Source organism: Calonectris borealis, chromosome 16 (assembly GCF_964195595.1).
Source record: "Calonectris borealis chromosome 16, bCalBor7.hap1.2, whole genome shotgun sequence".
Lineage (NCBI taxonomy): Eukaryota > Metazoa > Chordata > Aves > Procellariiformes > Procellariidae > Calonectris > Calonectris borealis.
Window position 1 is genome coordinate 14439900 of NC_134327.1, and position 23414 is coordinate 14463313.

General features: G+C 38.9%; 1 protein-coding gene across 5 annotated transcripts in view; it reads left to right on the top strand.

Moving 5' to 3' along the window:
- Window positions 1-22992, top strand: part of USP22 (ubiquitin specific peptidase 22) — a 111655-nt gene extending 88663 nt beyond the window's left edge. For 2 of the 5 annotated variants that reach the window (XR_012676134.1, XR_012676133.1), the window contains 9 exons: window positions 1639-1786; window positions 9074-9179; window positions 10881-11039; window positions 13273-13399; window positions 16558-16649; window positions 18143-18205; window positions 20056-20205; window positions 20357-20662; window positions 22085-22992. Coding sequence is in view for 2 of the 5 variants with exons in the window: in XM_075165389.1 (XP_075021490.1) it covers window positions 1639-1786; window positions 9074-9179; window positions 10881-11039; window positions 13273-13399; window positions 16558-16649; window positions 18143-18205; window positions 20056-20205; window positions 22085-22127 (888 nt within the window). In the remaining 3 variants the exon portion in view is untranslated. Of the gene's footprint in view, window positions 1-1638; window positions 1787-9073; window positions 9180-10880; window positions 11040-13272; window positions 13400-16557; window positions 16650-18142; window positions 18206-20055; window positions 20206-20348; window positions 20663-22084 lie in introns of all 5 variants that reach the window. The other 3 variants (XM_075165389.1, XM_075165390.1, XR_012676132.1) reach the window with 2 other exon arrangements.
- Window positions 22993-23414: the final 422 nt, after the last annotated feature.

The following is a 23414-nucleotide window of genomic DNA, read 5'->3' on the forward strand; positions in this document are numbered from 1 at the left end:
AGCCTGCTTTTCCAGTGAGAGTGAGAAATGATATACTGCTGGGGTTTTAAATCTTATTTTTGTTCTGTGTATTTACTGCTTACTGTCTTCTGTTTGGGAAGAATAACTGAAAATAAACTGCTATTGTTTTGATAGGATCTTGGCAAAGCATAATCATGGTGGTGCAGGCACCCTTTACTGGCAAACACCTTTTCCAAAGGCTAGGGAAGGCAAAATGACTTAGAAATTTTCACTTATTAAAAATAAAATGTTACCCTGTTAAATACAACCTGAAGCCCAAGTGAATAAACTCTTCTGGGCCTTTTCTGGCTCCCTGCAGGGACACCACAAGCATCTCTGTTTTGCTTTTGGAACTGTTATCGTGGTGCAGGGGTTCGTGAACAGGTACAGAAGTCAGCCTGCTCAAGAAGGGGCTGTTAGCTTTAGTCTCAGAGGAGGAGGTGAGGACCCAGAAAGATGAAAGCAGAAGAGTTGCAGCAGTAGCAGTCGGATGGAAGTGGAGAGGGTAAAGGAAGGAGCTGAACCTTGACCCAGGGAAACACAGACCTTTAGTGGGGGGGGGGGCTGGGAGAGTGTTTTGGTGGGTTTTTTGGGGGTGGTGTGTTGTTTGGTTTTGTGTTGTGTTTGGTTTTTTTTTTAAAGTGGGACCTGGCTGGTTTTTATTTAAAAAAAAAAAAAAAAGCCAAAACAAACAAACCCCACCAAAAACCCCAAACAAACATGACTTTCTGTAGCCCGTTATCTGTTTTCCTCTTCTGTGCTGATTTACCTCCCCAGCTGTGTGTCACCACTCAGCAGTGGTGTTTCACATCACGGTTTTGCTGACTGAATAATTTGTCTGTGCACTCTCTAATATGCTTCTGGCAAAATCACCTGGGGCAATTTCAGTCACTACGGTAGCCAGCTCATCAGATTTTGACTGAAGCAGATTAAGAAGCAGATGCAGGAGCTGGTCCGGGACCAGAACTCCGGCAGTGACACCCTGCAGGAGTGGTAACGGGCGGCTGACTTTGGGGATAGGTGAATGAAGTGGTACCTTCAGCTCTGCAAACAGCTGTGCTGAATAAAGTTGTTTGTAAAGCCTTGCACTGCTATAGCTATACGGTGAAAGGCCAATACTGGCATGAGGCTGCTATCCTGCTTGTAAATTTTTCCATGAGATAGGATTGTGCCCAGCCATTGGCTTGGTTCAGGGGCTGGATGGCAGTTGGCATCTGATACTCTCATCTTCACTGTTTGTCCTGATTTTGGGGGGCATGTAATTTGTAAACGAAATTGCTGATCTCTTGCAAATGTAGGAATTTCCGCCCCCCACCCAGGCTATTTTAATAAAAGCCAGTGGTATCAGTATGGAATTTTTGAGTGTTGTTTGCCCCCCGCCCCCCTTTTTTTTTTATTTTAGGCTAATCCTCACAAAATGAAGGAATTTCAAGGGAGAAAATTGAGGTGCTCAGTTCTGCGATCACTTCTTCAGTAGTCTGTGATAAAAAGCTGTCTTTGTATGTTATTATTAAGTCCATCAGAATTAAATGGTTTAAATTTATTTGACTAATTGCACTCATTTAAGTTTTTAATAATTAAATGCACTGAGGCTGTGTAACTTGTTAACAGTCATGTCCTTTTCTTTGCTTTGAGCAGTTTTACTCTGGGCACCGATCTCCTCACATTCCATATAGGTTATTGCACCTGGTATGGACTCATGCACGGCATTTAGCAGGGTACGAGCAACAAGATGCACACGAGTTCCTCATTGCTGCATTAGATGTGCTACACAGACACTGCAAAGGTAAGGCTTGTACTGAGTCTTCAATCAACAAGGAATATTGGATCAAAAGGAGGTAGAACAATCTCTTTTCAAATCAAGTGTAGTGTCTTCCAGTACAGCAGTCGTAGCAAATTACTTTTAAAATATTTTGTAGACTTAAAGGAAAAGATTTATAAATAAATAAATAAACCATTCCCACAGTCAAAAATTACCTGAAGTTAGAAGCAGACAAGCCTGTACATTGATTTGAATCACCATTATGTTCTTCTCTTATTGGTTGTGAGTCACTCTCTTTTCTTTTAAATTGCCATTTTAATTCTATTTATACTTGAAGTAGTTAGAACTCTTACTCAATCTGTCATGGGACTGATGAAGATAACATAGGGGAGGCTATGGCTGTTCTGCTTAAATATTATTCTACTGTATTTATGATTCCCAATTGCGTACAGAAATGTGACTAAGAAAAAAAATTAGGTTTCGGTATATTTTATTAGTCTGTATATAAAAATACGTAATTGTACAATACAGTAAAAATATTCAGTGACATGCTTTAATAGATGAAGTATCTGTCTTGAATTGATTTGGTAATATCTTATGAAATTATGTATTTCGTATTAGTTAACTGAACTAAATCTGAACTGAAAATTTCCCAATCTGCCAATGTTTGATCTAGCTTGATTCACTTAAGCACAGAAATTTCCCTTTTCTTGTAAGGGAAAAATAGTAGGGTTGATACTAGCAAAACAAACAAACAAAAATCCTTAGTCACTAAAAACAAGCTTTAAAGCAGTCAACTTTCCTCTGCTGCTCTTTGAAAAGGCACTTAGAGGTTAGGTTTTTAGCTTATCAGAGGACTAGCAAAAGGAAGGCTGCTACTGCTTCTTTGAAACGTTTTGAAGTCTTGCTTTTTTCTTTGAGGTAGTCTTACATGGTAGCAGATGTGCTTGTTCAGATTCGTAATAGGTGTACTCCAAAAGAGTCTTCTCCAAAAAGAGTACTTCTAAGGACGGGAGTACATAGAACAGTTCTTTTGTAATTATTCATATCTGTCATCTGACAATCACTAACTGAAACTCAATAAGCCTAATGAAACTAGTGTTGAAGCACTGTAAGGAATAGAGTCTATCCAAATACTGACCTCTCACTTCTTAACACTCAAACTCAGCTGCAAACAGAAATACTTCATGGCTCCTGTAAGGTTTCTGAACCACTAATCTAAAAATCTTAAAGCTTTTTCATCATCTTTGATATAAAATGATGTTCGTGTTATTTCTATACTTCCCGATTAGTTCATGAAGGAAGAATATTTTCTTCTCAGAATTGTAAAGAAAAAACTTGCAACAATAAAGGTCCCTGCACTCTTTTCAAACTGATAAAGAATCTGAAAAGACTTTTTTTTTTTAAAGTGTGGTTTGGCTTTTAATGAAGAATCTGTCTGAAGAATCTTCTGCAATTACCAACAAAATCAAGCTTTCTCGACAGTTTCTTTATTCTTGGTTCTATTTGGCCTTTCCAGCCCAAATGAAAATGAACTGTGATCTGTCCTAAAACTTTGAAAAAATTATGTACTAGACATTCTTTGGAAAGAGCGTGTGCATGTGTATGGATTCTTTTACTACTGGTTGGATATCACAGATGTGTTGAAAACATTGACTTCTGAATTAGTATCAAGTTTTATAATGGTTTCAGCCAGCTTGAGTTGAATTAGGGGTTTTTGCACCTTTAGTACTGAGCTCTTTTGGGTTGTGGCAGAGGTACCATTTACATTCAATACAAGGACTGAAATTCAGTTATTTAATGGATATCCTTAAGTTTGAGCTATTTGCATAGACATAATTAAGCTGTTACAGCACTACTAGTGGGAAGGCATTAGCACTAGATCCTTGACATCTGTGCACCCAGGTTTTTAAATTTCTGTTTCTGAAGAAATGAACTTTTATTAAACTATGGTAAATAATCTATACCACATCAAGGTAATTTAAAAAAAGTGGTTGAGCAGTTGTGTGGGAACCAAACCAGTTCATCTAAACCAGAATTTCAAGTATGGTCATGATAAACCACTTCTGGAATGAACTAGTCTGCTATGTAATGAGAAAGTTTTCCCATTTACATGCTTATGTATGCACACAGACACACACACACATGTGAAGTATACATATGTAAAAATATTACTACTAATAATGAGAATATGTCCTAAAGCTACAATAAGCAAATAATGCCTCCCCTGCCAATATTAAATACTTATTTTAGTGAATCAAAAAAGCTTCCAAAGCTTCCAGTCAATAGTAATCAAGTTCTACAATTAACACACAGTGAAGTGAAATAAAGTATGGGGAAAATTTTGACGTTATTCATAATCACCAAAGCTTCGGGCACCAAAGTAAATGAAAGTGTTTCTTATGCTAAGAACAGTATAAATATCCAGTGATACTTGCTTGGCTGACATTGGTCATTTATGCCTTTTCCATTCTATTTACTCTGCTTTCTAGGAAGTGTCCTAGTGCAAGTCAGAGAAGGCTGTGAATGCTTGTTATTGATATCTGTCATTGCCTAAATTAGGAAAAATACATGATTTTGATGTGCATTTAAAGATAAGTTTTGTAATACTGCATCCTACGAAGCATAAAATTAACTGCCCTGAGATTCATATACGCGCTGGCCCAGGTAGTGGTTGGTTTGTTTGTTTGTTTTCTTTTTTTAATGCTGGTTGAATATATACTTTGTTTTAGTGGCGTCTGTGAAGTTTTGGAACCCCAGGATACCTGTACGATTAGCCGTGTAAATTATGTTTCAGGAGTGATAGCTCTCCATGTGCCAGCACTATTGTGTTGAGCTGTGGCATGTGTGCAGGGCATATTTTGAACACTTAACAGGGCTCCTCTATGCTGCTAGAGTAATATAAAATGTTTCTAACTAAAAGGAATCTAGTCTGTCATGCCTATGCATCACTATATTTCATTCCAACAGCTGGAGAAAGATGGCCTAACTGGAAAGTAGTATTTTGGTGAGGGAAAAAAAAATATGCTATGCTATTAATTGCTTCTCTTTCTCTACCATTCACCCAAAGTGTGCACAAGGTCTGTCCTTAAATGCATCCTCCAACTAAAAATCCAAGAGCTTTCTTCAATCTGAATTCTTTTTCCAACATTGCTACTATAAATGACATTTAAAGTAGCTGCATTTTGTGCTATTCCGGTCTCTCTTGCTGGTTTGATAGTGCTCAGAGTTCTGCAGTGTCATTGTACATTGGCATTGTACATTGGTCCTTCTCACCACAAAAGCCTCCAAATGAGATTCAGAGCTTACTCTACATCAGATATTAGCTTCTTCACCAGAGTAATGCTATAAACAGCCGTGACGTGTAGGCAGTGGCCACCTTCTTTGTACTAAAGTCTAACCTGGACTTTGGCATGTATTGACTTTGATCTTTAAAATGCGTAACAACTTTGATTTTCAGTCTCTGAATATGTTTGGATTATAGAAGATGCTGAAAATGATCAGATTTGTTGATCCGTTGCTTCTTGCATGTTTCTTAGACTCTTCTATGAAGAACAAGTACAAAATATACCCCACTGTTCATGTGGGATCCTTCAGGAGTTCCAGGGCTCTTCATTTGTTAAAGGAATATAAATAATGGGTATTTCTGCTTAGTGTGTAAAGCATTAGGTCAGCTTTTAGTCAACGTGACAGATACATCTTAATTGTCAGTGCTCTGGAAGAAATTCAGGGCTCTAATTCTGCAAACTCCCATGACAGTGAGGTTCCAATCATCCAAACACTTTGTAGTTTACTAACTTTGTCTCAGACATATTCAAACTTGGAGAAACTTAGACCGGAGTTGTTATTTTCATGTATGGAGCAAGACTGCAATGCAAAAGTTAATATTCAGCCCAGTGAAATCACTAGCTGTGGGTGGTTTTGTTTTGGTTTTTTTTATTTATTGCAAGAGCAACAACAATCAAGCAGCAGAGAGTGGCAAACATGGGCATTTGTACACAAAGATTCAAAAAGCAAGATAAAAAAAAAAGAAGTAATCCTATATTTTTATCCCAAACTTTATTCAGCCGATGTTATTCAGTTGTCTAACAAAAAGAGAGTAGTACTTTAAAGCTGATTATTCCTCATTTATCTGCTTTTCATGAAGTATTTTGCATTCATCTTTAACAAGGACTGCTACAGAGCAAATTTGAAGCCTGGTGCTAAGTATCATGACAGAAAAAGAATGCTGTGCTGAGATTTGGGAGTAAAACACTACCCTGCTCTGTGAATTCTGCATTATATTCTTGGGAACTGATAAAGCATATGCTTGCAAAACATGTCATCTGCTGTGATCCATATAAATTTATGTGTATAGTGCTTTGACATAAATAATAACAAGCACATGTTCAGAACACTGGGGGCCAAAGTAAAGCAGAAAAGTCAACATTAATGTCTTGTTTTGATAAATGCCCCTTTTAAATTCTGGCAATTTTTAAATTCCTTTTTCTCCTTTAAAATACATAATGGAAGTTGGAGGCAAAATGTCCTTATTTTTATTTCAAAAACAAAAGCAATGTTAAAAAGTAATCTGTAGCTGTTCTTACAGTTGTTATCTATGATTTACCTTCAGTAGTATATTAAATATGTATATATTTGAACACAAGTTAATATGCTTAGTTATTGCACAGGCGCAGTAGTAACTTCTGTGGTTTTTTTTTAGAGAGTTGCATTTAATTTGAATCCAAACTTTTAAACTCAATTTTCTGCCATTCTCATAATTACATTAGTGTATACATTGATGTATTTTCAAGTTTTCGTTTTAGTCTTGTGCTGACCAATCTCTTACAAGAAGCTGCCGATTTCCCTAGTACGAATTATGACGAGGTTTAAAAACAAAAATGCATGAAACTAAACCTACTTTGTAAGACAGAAACGTTGAAGGGAACCTTAACTTGAGCCCAGCAATCTAGCAGCTTCTAGTTCTCAGCTGCATAATATACCTCCTCTCAGCATCTGTTACATATTGACAAGTGTGAGTAGGTGGTAATCTTACTTTTTTTTTCCCCCCCTCCTCTCCAACCAAATGTCATGGGAAATAATGTTGAGTGGGTAATGCCCTTCTGTTTTGCTGGGAACAAGCTCGCAGGATATTCTTTTGAGACCCTCTCATCACTGATCCTAATTGACTTGTATAATTGAAAAGGGAGCATTCGTTCTCTCCCGTAGGCGGAAATGGCTGTCTGTTATGGGTGTCCAACGAGGATGTTACCTGTGGTCCAGTGAAAATCTCTAGACACTGTTTCTCTGCTTCTGCCCCCTCGAAACAAAACAGAGGGAGGTAATGTTGCAAATGGTGAGATTACAGGGATGTGGCAGTTGCAAATTGTTTCTTTAAAAAGAAAAAGTGGACTTTTAAAAACAAGGATAAAAACCATTAAATTCTCTTTTGAAAAATCCACATGTAGTCTTTAAAGCTTATAAGTGATCCTTTTCTAAAGGTGAAGAATGTCTTGTACAGTCTCTATACTGTATGCTCTGTTAATTAGCTTAGCATAATTGAGACCTTAAAAAGATCTCAAGTTCAGTAAGATTTAGCTGAAATTTCCATCAAGAAATGCTGGAGACAGGGTCTGATAACCCCTATCTTGAACCTTGTACATTTGAAATCTAATTTTAGAGCATTTTGTTCGAAAGCCATTTTAAGGAAACAATATGCTTTTCTTGACAGTTCAAACAAAAGTTTCTAAAGAGGCAGCTGAGTGAGAGCTTTTCTGAAGCATTTAGGATCTAATTAACTGAAGTGGCCCATTGCAGCTTAGTAGGTATCACCTATGTCTGCTTTTCCACACTTAGTATTAGGTGGAACCTCTGTCAGTTTACGTAATATTTTCCAATAAACTTCTAAAACTTCCTGGAGAAAAAAAAAAATCTCATTCCTTTCTGCTGCAGGAGGACTCCAGCTAGAGCACCTTAGACACAAGGAAAGTGCTGGGGTTTTGCCCTATGCTTTTCGTTTCTTTGGGTGTTCTTTTGATGTGCTTGACTAGAAATTAATTATTTTTGAGTAATAGCTCTGATTTGAGCAGTCAGCATCTTATTTAATTTCTGAAACTGAAATACTTCCTAGTAAGTTAAAGATACTAGGAAATCTGGCAAAACTTGATTCTGTCTTAGCAGTTTCTGTTGTAGGAGATTGGAAGACATTTTAAGATGTACTTTACAAAATAATTAGCTGGTGGTGTGGAATAGTTTGTATGTGCATCTCTGTTTACAAAGCAAAACCAATTGCATCTATCCTACCCAAGGAAATAAGCAGTACAGTCTTGGAAATCAAAGAAAAAGTGTATCCCTCCTAGTTCACCTGTGGGGAATGGAAGGAGTATGCTTTAAAGCTGAGAACTGTGCCAAGAAATTTTTGGTTATTTAATGCTCTGGTTAGTCTAAGAAAGCTGAATTGGCCTAATCTCAGCACTCAGATCTCCTGTGCTCCTGAGACCTGCAATGACAGTTTATAATGCCTAAAAGATGGGTATGTGTTCATTGTGCCCCTTGGGAACTTAGAGGATTGCCCTGTCTCTGAAGAAGCTGGCGGAAGACAGCAATTATCTTCCCACTTCAGATAAGGACATCTTTCATTTTCTCACTGGTGAAAACTTGAACGGAAGGTAGATGTTTATGTTGAAAGGACAGGATGCAGACAGCAGGCTGGAGGTTAGTGGGTCTTAACAAACCTCCTTCCCTCACTCCACTCTCAGAAGTTGACTGGGACAGAATTAAAAAGTAGCTGTCTGCTGACGTTTCTGCTCTGTGTTCATTTAGGAAAGTAATGTGCGATTGAATACTCTGCCTAAGCAGAAATTAGTGCTTCTGTGGTAAAGAGCTGGCCATTTGTTTAGATACAAATGTTTCTCGGTGGCCCTCTAAGTGAAGTTTAAATGGTCTTTTTCATGAACCACCTTGGCCACTCCTTCATCTTAAGAACTGATCTTTACACCAGATAGTGCGAAGAAAATCTCTGTAAAGGGAGATAGGGCTATACCCTGAAAAAGGGGTTGGCTGACAGCTGATCTGGCTTAAAGCTTCACCTCTACAGGAGTTAACTGCATTTAGTCACCCTCTGATTATATTCTGTATTTTGCTAGGAGTTCTCTTCTTGTTTCCTTGTTTTTCTTTAATGCACACCACTTTCAGGGTTCCATATTGTCTGTGTGAACTTGCAGTATGTTTACAAATCTGTGTTATAAAGAGTTACTGGAGACACAGTCCAAGATAAACCACTGTTCCCTAGGAGGATTTTTGATGTCTGAGTTTGTGTTTGCATTCCTCCAGGTGATGATAATGGGAAGAAGGCCAACAACCCCAACCACTGTAACTGCATCATAGACCAAATCTTCACAGGCGGACTGCAGTCTGATGTGACCTGTCAAGTCTGCCAGTAAGTAATTTTCTTCTGATTCTGCACTCTGATTTGAAGCTGTACACCGTCCAGTGCAACAGTGTACTGAATCTTTTCTTTTTTGAATACCAATAAAATACCAGCGAAATTCCAGCAAGGCAAGAACTGTTTAAATACAGCATCAGCTAAATGCAATCAATTACTAGTTAACTGTCATATATTAAGACATACCAAAAAAGCTACCTGGAAAGTACCACAGACTTATGGATATAAACTTTTTACTAGTCTGTAAAAGGTTGGTTTTCTCCAAGTTTGTGAGGAAAAGACTTCCAAGATCTCTTTGGTCTTGGAAGTTTGTAATTGCCACTACATTTGAAGAAAATTCTGATATGCAACTGTATTTTCCTTCAGTTAGGAGCCTCATGTATCATCAGGAGAGGTTTCAAAGAGGCTCATACTAATGTAATCTCAGGTACCAGAAAATGAATGTTTTACAAGAATAAGGAAAAACCTATTTGTTGTTCTACTCTGTGTACTGGAGCAATTTGACTTCTCTTTCAACATGTTTGGTGTTGCCATAGTGCAGAAGTCAGAGTTCTTGTTTTTTGTTCCGTCTTGCATTCTTTATAATTTCGCATGCTGTCCTGCAGATGAACTGTTGTACTGTGCTTGTTAGAATCTGCTTTTATTCTCAGTTTCCTGGAGAGATTTGCAGAAGATTTACTGTAAGGAAAACGTATGAAATTTTGTTCTTTGCCTCATAGAGACACAGAATCCTTATAAGATAATAAAAAGCTTGATGTGTTATGACACCATATTAGCATTGATGAAACTTCACAAAAGTAGTTTTCTTTTGAAAATTGACAACTTTTGCACAAATGAAGCTGGAGAAAAGGCAGAATATTGTAGGCTTAATGAGATCGCAGAGTGAAAGACACCAGTTTTAGAGGAAGAGAGAACTCAACAAATAAGCATAATGAGTACAAACAGAAAATGCTTCCAAACTAGGAGCTTAGACCCCTGAAGTTCTGGATTTCTCTTAAAAATGTAAACACTGGAAGAAAAGATTTGAGTAATACAAGTTAAAATTTTGAGAAGCTTTTTCCATAGTCTAGCTGTTGGCTTGTCTTCAGCTGTCTTGTAGAGAAATCTGATCGAGAACATACGCTGCTTTCTGATGCAGTTATTCTTTGGCCTCTCAAATTCCAAATGCTGTAGGAGATGATAATACGAACTGCAAAGCTTAATTCAGTGCACTACTGTATAGCAAAAAGTATTTGGCGCTCTTAATCAAAGTAGCCTTAAGCACCATCTTCCATGTCTTGACCAGAGAACCATGCTTCTGAACTAGTTGGTTTGCACGTAGCTATCATCATAGATATTAGCTGGTTTATACTGGTCAGTAGTATGACCCATACCTCTATCTCTGAGTAACCCTGCTTCTTCGCTTTGAGTCACAGGGCTCCAGTGAGTGGGAGAAGGTATTAAATGAATATATTTTGCATTTAGTGTATCACATACATTTTCTAAAACATACGGCTTTTAAATATTCAGGAAAAACAATCAGTTGTGGGAAAACACTCTGGAGCAACTCTATTTTCTGTCATCTTTGAGTGCCCTCTAGGGGTGATGTAGATCCAATAATTCTTAAAAGCAGGTATCTGGTGTGCACTCTAAAGTGAGAGAGACTGTTAATTTTCCTTCCTTTAAACATGTATTAAACTGCTTTCTTTTTCATAGTGGCGTTTCCACAACGATAGACCCATTTTGGGACATCAGTTTGGATTTGCCAGGCTCTTCCACCCCGTTCTGGCCACTGAGTCCGGGGAGTGATGGCAGTGTCGTAAATGGGGAAAGCCATGTATCAGGCACCACCACTCTCACAGACTGCTTGCGAAGGTATGAAATGAGACGAATGCAATTTTGGCGGGGTAAAAAGAATTTGGCTTCATTCTGTTCTCCAGGTGGCACTGAACAATGGGAGTAAGTGATGCTTTGTCATGGCATTATCCCCAAACAGCATTTTTATACATATTTTAGGGTTTTGCATAAGAGAAAGTGAGAAGGCAAAGAAGGCTCAGAGCAACAGTAGGCCTAACAATAAGCAATCAAAGCCAGTTGCTATACGATGCAAAAAGAAAATAAATTTTACATTGGCTGCTGCTAGGCAATGTGGTTTTAAATGATTGAAACCACTAGTGTCTGTCTCCATGTTCTCCGTTGTATTAGCTAAGCAAGCACATAAAAAGAGTTCACAATGCATTTAATATTCGTCTAAATTATAACATCAAGTATGAATCTGATTTTGCTCTAAGCAGAGCTGAGGGTCAGCTACTGCCAGCTTAGTTGCAGGGATGGCATTAAGAATTGAAGGAACAGAGCTTTCAAAAAGAGAAGATAATTCTGAGCAGGAAACTTGGGCATCTTGGAAACAGGTGACTGGAGAGAATGTCATGGCTTCATATACAGTAAACTTGGATCTTTTAGCAGATCTGAAAGTCATTCTCTTGTGGCAAATGCAGATATTTGTCGAAGATATTTGTCTGAGGAAGAAGTTACCTGTAGCCTGGGGCAAAGCTAGTCCTCCTGAAATAAAAATTCATAGCCTCTGACATCTGATTTCTAACCCTCTACTTTTAAGATCAGTAATTTTAAGAAAACAATGGAATTAGTACAAATGAGAAATCGCTGATGCAGGAGTGCATCAAGAGGCAAAACCAATCGAATTTTGGTGATTTTCTTCAACATGGGGATTAGTAGAACCAGAGAGAGATGATGATAAGGAAGGAAAAAACATCCAGGTTCAAAGACGCCCTCAAAGAGTTTGAATTTTGGAAAGAAGTTGAACTCTAATGGATAAAGACGATGGATCTAGGTTTTTACGCAAAAATTAGCGAGCAGGCTGAATGTTAGATTCAAACAAGGAAGGTGTGTAACTTCATGTCAGTCAGTGTGGCCATGCAACTTGAAGTTGGCTTGAAGAAGGAAGGATTGAGCAGAAATATGGAAAAAACCAGGAAGAGGTAGGCACTCCTAACAACAATAACAACAAATTTATAAGCCTTTTTACAGACTTAAGAGAGGAAAAAAAAAAACATCAAAAAAACCAAAACAAAGAACAGAGTATGGTGGTACACAGGCTGGGTAAAGGAAATCTTGTTAATCAAACAAGAGGGGAGACCGTGAGGCTGTGATGATCATTTAATGCTGGAGGCTGCATTGGCCATAAACAGAATGAGGCAAGATAGGGTTAGTGATGAGCTGATACCATGGTGCCCTCACGTGCTTAGCGTGTGCATTAATGTAAAATGTTCAATTATGTTTCAAAATATTTCGTCTCAAAAATCCTAGTTGTAAAGCAGCATCTGGGGAGATGATTTATTTGCCCTGTGGAAGTCTAAACTGGGAGGAAAAGACTTAACAGTCCACCCTCCTAGCCTTTTCTGTGCTGACAGTTTCTGAAAACGTGAGAGATATTTTGGTTTGGTGTATTCTAAGAACGTAGAGGTAGTATATTTTCTCTAAGCAGTTCCCTATTCTGTAATGGTCTCTTCCTATAGCTCCCTTGAGCAGTTCTGTCTGAAAATTTTGAAAGAGATTTTTCTAGTTGTCAACACTTGGGTTTTCTTGGAAGATACCTGCATTTTGAAAAGAACGTTGTGTTTATAGCCCTTTCCATCTCAGAGCTTTGATCCTAGCCCTGGAGGGCTACAAGCTAGAAGAGTGTCCTGCAGACTAGCACGCAGCTGAGCACAGAAGTCGTCATCTTGCTTCGGAACTTCCATATCAGTGGGGTTTTTTTGAAAACAAAAGATCTTTGTTTTCTGTATGAAAATTAGCTGTCCTGTTGCAGGAAATGAACTACCATTTAGCTCCTTTCTCAGACACTGATGCATTTCAGTGCAATGTTCCCGAGTAGAGCACTGATAAATGTCAGATTTGGCTATCTGAACCACAGCACTTTACATTATTACAGGTGTTGGGTTTTTTTAAAATGACACTTAAAAGCCGTGAACTCTGTCTCTTGTGGTGCCAGTGACCTACAAGTAAAAGTAAAAGAAGTGTTTTCAGCATGTGTGGAAAATTGTCTGATCATTTTTTGCATCCCTTTGCTTTTTAATGTTTTTTTCAGGTTTACAAGGCCAGAACATCTAGGAAGCAGTGCCAAAATCAAATGTAGTGGTTGCCATAGCTACCAGGAATCTACCAAACAACTCACTATGAAGAAGTTACCCATTGTGGCCTGTTTTCATCTCAAAGTAAGTTTACAGGGGGGCAGACAGAGCAGAGGATGTGTATTCCTCTCTGAGAGGATGGGCTAAAGTCCTGGACTTATCTTCTGGCTTTCACTGACTAATCTTCCATGATATAAATTAATATAAAGAACAGCTTGCATGCCCAGCTAGATTTTCTATTAATAATTCTATAATGTAGCTTTGCAGTATGTCTGTGGGAACCTAACTCATCAGAATCTAGAATCAAAATGGAAGGCTAGTACAATACCTGAACCAGTGTAGAAACCAATCTCTAATAACACTTACTCATCCTGCATGGTAAATTTTTTACCCTACGCTTCTACTGGAAGAATGACACAGAGGCACTCTGCATTGAAGGGAAAGCATGAAAAAGTTACTGGTTGCAATGGAGAAGGCTTCTTCTGTCTTCACAATTTTGATGTAGTTTTCAACATTTCCAATCCAGATTATGTCAGATGCAATGATGGGAATAATGTCAGAGTTGGTGCCCTCAAGACAGTTTAGTCCTGTACAATTTGTGTTTTAAATATAAAGAGTATGACTGTGGTGCAAAGTAGGCAGCTATCGCAGATGAAGGTCATACTGTGTCAAGAGGCAAAGGGTCCTTGAAAATGATGCCACAGGCCTTTGTAGAAGCAGCTACCATACCACAGTAATTTAACTGCATCTTTGATCTGCTTGAGCTTTTCAGATGCAGACCTCTAAGGTCTTGAGTGTCTCCTGGGACAGAATGACAAAGTCCTCTCATTGCTAGGCAGCAACTGATGATCACTGGCCTCAGCTCTTACTATGACCAGTGTTTCAAGAAACTGCTTATCTGATGATGATACTAATGTCACATAAGCTACATAAAGAAAAGCAGCATTTTACTTAACACTATGGTGACTGAAGACATTTTAGAACGGCAGCTGATATGCTGTGTACAAATGAAGCTTGTATCGCTTCCCTTTCCAATTGGGGAGTGGTGAATTGAAAGAACACACGCTCCAGCCTTTTGCTCCAGAGACTTCATTCAGTTGTTCAATTCTTACATGGTTTCTAGGCTTTGGACTTTGGTAAAACACCTGGGTAACTTTAATAGTGTTGGAAGTAGACCTTTATCTTGTAGCTGTCGTGGCAAAGTGCATGAGGAACTTTGCCGTAGCATGCAGGCAGTTTTTCTTGTTTGTTTTCCAGTAGCCCTCTAAGCTAGGTCAGTACATTCATACTGGAAGATCTAATAATCTGTGTAACTATAGTGTCATGGTCTTACTGAGCAAGTCACAGACTGTATTCAAGAAATGATTGTAGTTTGGGATTGTTAAATTACAGAGCAACTCCGTATCCAGCGTAGCAGCAATTTAAAATCTATTTTCAAGACCTGGCTTGTACAAAAGCTTATTAATGAAATGCAGAGGTCTTGACATGAAAACAGAATGCCATAGGAAGGTCTGTATTTCTGAGAAGGGATTGATTCTGCTTGCTACTTGGAAAAAGGTGTTACAGGTGGAAAGAATTGCCTCTTCTGTAACTTACAGAACTTTTCAGACTGTTTTGGACAATCATGCCTGCAGATGTTCACCCCCATATACCAGCAGTTCTTCAGTTGCATCCTGAGTATTAACCAAGATGATATAGAATCATAGAATCATACAGGTTGGAAAAGACCTCTAAGATCATCGTGTCCAACCGTCAACCCAACACCCCCATGCCCACTAAACCATGTCCCTAAGCGCCTCATCTACACGTCTTTTAAATACCTCCAGGGATGGTGACTCCACCACTTCCCTGGGCAGCCTGTTCCAAGGCCTGACCACTCTTTCAGTAAAGAAATTTTTTCTAATGTTCAATCTAAACCTCCCTTGGTGCAACTTGAGGCCATTTCCTCTTGTCCTATCGCTAGTTACTTGGCAGAAGAGACCAACACCCACCTCGCTACAACCTCCTTTCAGGTAGTTGCAATGTGATATGCCAGAGATACTACCTGACTGGAGTAGATAGTAGCACAGTTCCTTTGTTCTTCTTTGGCTGTTTGTGGTCTTCCTGAAGAGCATTCTTGCATGACTGACTTGAGGTTTCAGGAGTTGCTTGGCTGGCTGCTTGGCTTTTGGGGGGAGTTTTGGGGGTGTTGGGCTCTTTTTTTTATTTTATTTTTATTTTATTATTGCAGAGTAGTTGGAAAGATATGCCTAGGTGATTCTGCTCTTTGGACAGGGCAATGTGAATGTGCTCAACCCCTTTCCTACACTCAGTTCAGTATTTGTGTTATCCAGAAGGAGTGTAGATTTTTTTTTTTGCAAATAAATTACTTTTTCTAAGTGATTGTGTTGTCCTGTCCATGCAAAATGCAAATTTCGTTTCATGTGTTAAAGCAAAAAAGAAACACAAAAGATAAGAATTACAGAAGTCTCAGCTTTTCATGTCTGGATCTGTTGCTAGGGAATTGTTATGGCACCACAATTGGAAAATAATTAACTTGAAGTGTAAATAGAGCAGAATTTCTGAGAAATGGGGAGAGAAGCTGCCTTTAAATAGAAACTCATTCATCTCTTTCTGTTATTTGTTCCTGTTTCCATTTAATGTTCAATTGAGAAGATGAGGAGAGGATGGTGGCTATTGGAGGCTCCTTTTGGCGGAGGGACAAGGCTTTTTTATTATCATATTCCATTTTTGCCTTAATTTGAATTGGTATTCCTGTGTAGGCTTGACTCCTGTCACCTGAGATGATTGGATGGGTGGGTTAAGTGTGTGAATCTGATGGCAAGCTCACATTGTCACCAGTTTTGTGTGCTAGTGTAGGCAGCAGCCATATATTTGAATAGTGTGTAGTACAAATGAACACTGGTTTGGGTAAAGGCTGTGTGTGCTGTCTCTGTTTAATGTATTTTTTTTCTTAATGTCAGTTGGGAATAAGTTTGTGTGTGTGGATATTAAGGTAAACAATCTAATGAATACTGTATTTTTCTTCCATAAATTGTGGTTTATTTTCCTGGTAGAAATGTTTTAGCGTTTACATGGGGGATCCCAGTCCAACTAGTTGGTGGAAAAAATCTGGGAGTGACCCTGGCGACTGACTGCTAATATGCTTTCATGTCATTGTTCCTAAGCTTAGGACATTTACAAAAGACAGAAAATTTAGCCTTTCTCTAAAGAAAAAAAAAATTCTTCCACTTTGTCTCCAGCGGTTTGAACACTCAGCCAAACTGAGGCGAAAGATCACTACGTATGTCTCATTTCCACTGGAGCTGGACATGACACCATTCATGGCTTCCAGGTGTGTACCAAGTTCAAAATACCCCAAAGACCTGGACAGAACTGTTTACCAGTTCATACATGTGCATCATGAAACATGGAACATCCTTGAATCAAGGTTATAGAACAGTATGTATAATGATACTTCTGCTGTAAGCTTCTCCTTGAAATGTGCATCTTTTCTAAACTAATTTTTAGATGAACTATTGAGTTTTGTGTGCCAGAAAAGGCTTTATATTTAAACATTTTTTTTTTTTTATTAATGTGTGTTATGTTTCTGGTTGCATGTTAAATTTATAGACTCAGATCCACCGTGCCTTCAGCTCTCTGCTTTGGTCCCATCACCTGAGTGATCCCCACCAGTCATCTTGTGTAATTAGGCAGACTAGACAAACCTAATGCTTAACCTGGTATTTCTGAAGTTATAAAAATCCTTCCGCTTTATTCCTGCACACATGCAAATCTGGGGTTTTTTGTTTTGTACCTTCAACTTCTGTTGAGAGAATGCTGCAAGAAGAAAAATCAGTCCAGATTAAATAGGTATTTCTAATCAGTACTTAAACAGAAACAGTAAGACTTCTCCCACCTCTCAGGTTTGTGAAAGACATGACATTTATATAAATACACCTTTATGAAAGGAATTTAATTAGCTCAGTTAACGAATACTTGTCAGGTATATTTTATTCAAATATAAATTAAATCTGAATATTCTCTTGTATATCTGAAGCAATGCAGAAAGCCCCAAAACATGGCATCTCTTAACGCAGGGGCTCTATTTGATGCCAAAATTTTACTACTAGTTTCAAGCTTTGCCTCCCCCCCACCCTACCCCCCACTCCCAGGAGAAAAGTAGAGGCTTCTGCCAGGAGAGAAAGGAGAGCTCTGAAGCTCTGTTAAATAGTGTTGTATTAAGAATATGTGGTTTATTCCACTATATTCTGGAGATTTTGAGACTTCCCTGTTCCTCTGTGGTGAATTCTCCCTGGATAGAACAGGCTCTGCTGATGAAAGGTATCAAGCATAATGGAATGTAGATGGGATAATCAGGAGGCATAACTCAGTAATCTGAATTTCATTGGCTATGAAATCAACAGCATAATCCTATTGCTGCTGTCAAAACACAAAATGAATTTACAAGTCAGAGCCAGGATGATTGACCCATCACAGCATAAAGGATTGATGTAATTAGATATTTTTCCAGGTTTAAAATACAAATCTTTTTCTTAAACTGTCTTTAAGGTTTCTGGGTAGGACGTTTGATGTAAACAGATCTGTATTTGCAGCGCTGAAGCCTTGACCGGGAGGAGAAATGGTGTTTCTTATGTAGCATTGCTGTGAGAACAAATAAAGCATCTTTAGCATCCTAATCAGCAGCCCTTCTCTGCTGCTAAGCAGCATTGTGCTTTTGAATAAGGACCTGGATTCGGCAAACAGGCTGTGTCATGTAAAACCTATTTCCTCAGTTTGGGAAGCCACTGCTTTAAGTGACTGGATTTTTGTGTGTGTGTGTTGCAGTAAAGAGAGCAGAATGAACGGGCAATACCAGCAGCCGACGGATAGTCTAAACAATGATAATAAGTAAGTGGTACATTCCATGACTCCTATTGTGAAAGGTAGTTGGCTTCTAGAAGGAGATATACAGTCTGCTGTATATCCTGCAGTGCAAAGTGCATTACCATATTTGACAGCACAGTAAGTCTGAGCTGTTGCAAAATAAAGCTTCATTCACTACAGTTGCTTACCCTTTCATGGTTTTGTGGCAGCTGACTTTCAGATCTGAAGGTAATAACCCCAGCAATCGGTCTATGAGCAAAATTAAAAGCTATGGTTACAGTATTAAAAGGGATGGGTGTTTCCTTTAAATAATCCTATTGCTATTGCAATAGCAAAGGGAGTTCCGGAGGACCAAAAGAAAGTTTATAGAACACTGACACTCAAAAGTCCCAAGTAGATGACCCCAGTAATTCTGGGGTCTTTTGGTCAGGTATTGATTCCAGTCAGAATAAATGACGGGCTGATATGGGACTTGCTCAAGAGTGTAAAGGGAGTGTAATTGAAACCAATATCCGTAGCTTTGTGGGAGTAGAGATGGTCACACAAACCTTATCTTTTTTTTAATATGGTTACAAGTGTGGTTGCTACAGTCACGTGCTGATGTTGTGTATTTGAATTCTTCAAGGCATTTCATTTGGCACTAAAAGCTTCATTAAGAAACTGGAATCACATAATAGATAGATTTAAAAACTAGCTAACTAGGTCTTAGTGCAGTTGTCATCCAAGCAGATACCAGGCTGGTGTTATGTGTGGTCCTATAGCGATTGATTCATTAGATGTATGGTGTTTCATAGCGTTAGCAAAGATCTGAAAGAAAACACAACTGATCACTTTTGAGGTTTGCACATGACTTAAGTTGGAGTTGTTGTCAGCAATGAAGAGGATTAGGTAATGAGAGCAGAGGCATCTGGGCTGCTTAGTAAGCTGAATGCCAGTAAACAACTGGGGCATCATAGAATCCTCCATCTAGGACCAAAAAGTGGTGTCCATCCTAGTTGGATTAAAGGAAGCCACTAGGAAGAGGCTGACTTTATAAATCAGTGGCTCTGTAGACAGTGGACTGAATAGGTGCCTTGTTGTGGCACCATGTCTAAAGAGTTTGAGGATAGCATTTTAAGAAAGAGTTAAAAGAGAGTGGAGAACATTTGAAAAAGAGCCACAAGTATATTTAAGACTGGAAACAAAATCTTACCTTAGAACAAAAGAGCCAAGGACTTCAGTCTTCCCCTTTTTAAGAAAAGAAAAGGAAAAAAAGTTAGGAGCAACTTGATCAGTCTGTCAGTATCTTTCTTTCGAACAGAGATGTGTCTGCTAGTTTTCAGGCTAGCAGGCAAATGCACAGCAGCATGTGAAAGCTGGAAGTTGAGACGGAGTATATTCAGTATTTCAGAATAGGTACAGACTTTCCAGATTAAGGACAATTAATCAGTACAGTAATTTATCACTAGAAATATTTAAGATTAGCTATATTTAAGATTACCTCCTTCCCCATCCCCATACCTCAAATGCATTTTTTCTGGTTCACCAGAGTAACTAATTCAGGGAAGTAGGTTAGACTAGGTAATCAGTGGTCCTCTTCAGGAATGCATTGATATTGATCTATTTTAGAACAAAAATATCTGGAAGCCAGTATTGGTAAAACTGACAGCTGTCATCAGATGGGAGTGTTGCAGTAATACTCAGAAAAAGAAAAAGAAAAATGTGGTTCTTTTCCCTGGGCAAGGATGCCCTCTTCCCAGTTAATGTTAAGAGCTGGTGTTTTATTGATGGATCAGATCCTTTACTATTTCTATTCATGTTTATGAATGCAAGCTTCTGCCTGTCTAAAATGTCAGTTGTTTTTCCACTTATTCATTAACTCTTTTCTGTACCAGGTATTCCTTGTTTGCAGTAGTTAATCACCAGGGAACCTTGGAGAGTGGGCACTATACCAGCTTCATCCGGCAGCACAAGGACCAGTGGTTCAAGTGTGATGATGCCATTATCACCAAGGCTAGCATTAAGGATGTGCTAGACAGTGAAGGGTAAGTTGTGAACTGGAAAGGGGAAAGGAAGGGAAACTTGGACCTTTGTTGGGTTTTCCTTTCAGTTGAACGACCCTTTCATCATAGAGAAGACTTAATTTCTCTCTTTGAATATCTAATGTCTCTCTCTGTGTATGTATCAGTGCTTCAGAATGTTGCTTTATAATCCTGGATTGTTGAAGGAAGAAGAGGGGAAGGACGAGGGACATCGGCTGACTCCGCAGTGTCTGTAACTGGTGCTCATGTCCAAACTCTTGCTTGCTAATGGAGGGGACTCTGAAAACCAAAGTGATGTGATCGTCCAGTGTAGGAGCAGGGGTGTTCCAAGTGTTTAGCTCCATGACACAATCCAGTCTTTGTCTGCCGAACCTTTGGATTACTATGAGTGTAAAAGATTTGAAGAAAAGCCATTAAGAAAATACTGTGAACCAGAGTGGCAAGGCTATATGGGGGGGAGGTATAGAACACGAGCTGCCTCTTAGCTCATGGCTTTAAACTGATTTCAGATTGACATTATGGTTTCAGATATTTGCATTAGACAAGTATTGGGAGTGCAGAGCAGTAGTCTGGGAAGCATCTCAGTGTTCCTCATTTGAGGGAAGCGTTGGGGACTGGTATGTGTTTCAAGAATAAGGTAACTTAAAATCTGAAGTCTTCATTTTGCATTTTTAACTATGGACTTGGTACTGGAAAGATAAGCCTTTATTGTTCTTGTTTTAATTATTCCTGACATTTCCATGAATTGCTGCAGGCACACATGTTCAGTTTGTAATTTTTTTTAACATATTTTCCCATTTTTTCATTTTTTGAACTTCAACCAGGAAGTAAAAAAATCTATTCCATAATACCTGAATTTTAGTGTTAAATAATTTGACAAGATAACTTCTGCTTTGAGGTCAGCAGAAAAATGAGTTTGTTTTTTCTTCAATAACAAGTGGCTAGCTCTGGTCCTCAGATGGGCTATGTCTGCAGAAAAAACTGCCATAGGCAAGGAGGAGAGGATATGCCACGCAACTGCTGCCCATCCGTCTCATTAAAGGCTGGTTTGAACTCAGATCCGTTTTCCCTGGTTCAGATAAAGGCTGACGCTAAGTAGATCTGCTTTGTATAAGGGAAGCTCCATAGGGCGTAAGATGGAACAATAATAATTGGAAAGTCTCAAAAGTGCTTTGAAGCGTTTTAAGAGTCATGCAGTGACCCTGTCAGCGTGTGGTGTGTAAAGAGTAGGTAGAGATCAGTCCACTTGCCCTCTACATGTGACTGCTTGAGGGCTGGGCTCTGTTATGTAGCAGTACACATAAAGAAATTAAGGACAGGAAGAATTTCATCCTATTAAAACACCAGATTTGAGTACAGATTGAGACATTAGATATTTGAGTTGTTTTTGATTGAGACACATGAGTTTTCGCCCACATGCCTGGTTCTTCGTTTTGCTTCTGTAGCAGTAAATGGCAGACGGTTTGCAATAATCCTAATGTCTGATGCTTTGGTAATGTGACTCCAAAGCAACAGTTGCGTCTTAAAGCACCTCAGTTGTATTTCGTGTCATGATAGTGTTAAATGGATGCTGCCTGTCTGGGCACCAACACGGTCCAATCTTCCGGAGCTTTCAGGTTGTAAATAGATTGTACAACAAGAGGGTTTGACTGTTTGATGTACAACTGTTCGGTTTCCTGAGTTGCTGGTAAAATTATTTCAGCTGGCTTCCCTCCTTCTCATCCATGGTTACTGTAGGGAGCTGGCGTGTCCCTGGAATCGCTTCAAATTGAAAAGAAAAACAAAATTAATAGTCCTCATTTTTTATCATCGCATCAATGGAAATACTGATCTGCTCCGACGCATAGCAGAAAGCTGAAACTGTACCTCTGCTTTCTTGCAGATATTTGCTGTTCTATCACAAACAGTTCCTGGAGTATGAATAGCCTTATCCAGCAGCTTGTCAGATATAAACAAGGAAGAAAATAAGCAAGCCTTCTGAATCGACACACAAACCTACCTGAAATGAAAAGACCCATTAAAAAACAACTAGCACTGAGCTGTAACAGGACCTACTTGACACTGACTCAAAGCCTGGCGGAGTAAGAAATGAACAATGTCCAACGTGTATGCAGTCCCGCAAGGACAGAAAGGGGGAAAAAAAGAGGCTACAGTCAGTCACTTAACAGAGGAAATATAAAATGAAAGGAATGCTCTGGGTGGGGGAAATGGGAGCAGAGGAGTCCGGGCACTGGTACATCTCCTATGTTCCTCCAAAATGTGTGTGGGAAGGCAAAGGGTTATACCCTCATCTCCATAAAGCATCTTCTCCATTTGGTGCTTCAGCTCCAACGACCAATCATATAACAGTTAAAATTAAAAATCCAAGCCCATTTTTTATGCATATGGGTCTGAAAGCAGTAGAGTGGAGGAGGAGGGGATGACACAACTAAAGGACTTTGCAAGTATCTTTTTATTTGTGAATTTTAGTTATTAAATAAATACAGTATGAAACTATTAGGCTCTTTTTTTTCAACAACCATAAAAGAAATCCTGGATTGTGGAACTGAAGCTACAGTACTGAGAAAGGTTTTCAAGCATGCCTGCTTGCACAGGTAATGTTTAATGCCATCGGACTGCTCATCAAAAGCATCAGCACAGATTCTTTTCTGTTTGAGCCCTTTTTTGTTTTGTTTTCTATAAATAGCTATTTTCTTAATTTTTTTCCTTTTATTCCCTTTTTTCACGAGAATGAAATTCATAAATGCAACCATCAGTAAAAATGAATGAATTGGCGTGTTTATACTGTAAGAGTGGTCTTGGTTCTTTTTTTAAATCTTGTGAATAAGTTTGAATTTCTCAAAATTGCTTGTTTTGTTGTTGCTGGTTTCGGTTTGTTTTTTCCCCTGCTGCCTTCCAAAGGCATATATATGACACTTGAAAGAACCTCAGTATTGAAAAATGTACCATCTGTTAGAAACGGTTGCTGTTGGGGGCAGCACTGAGCGATAGATCTGCTGCTATTGAGCACTTCTGCAGTGCACTCGGTTTTTAAGTAAACAACACATTTTCCTGGTATGTGCTAGGCTGGTATTGGTTCCTTGTATCCTCCCACATGTATTAACTCCTCACGTACTCTTCGCCTCCGTATCGGTGTCCTTAGCTTGCAGCACTTGGTGCACCAGCTTACTCTGGCTTTGTCACAAACGCAGTTTTGCTCCTTTTCTCCCCCT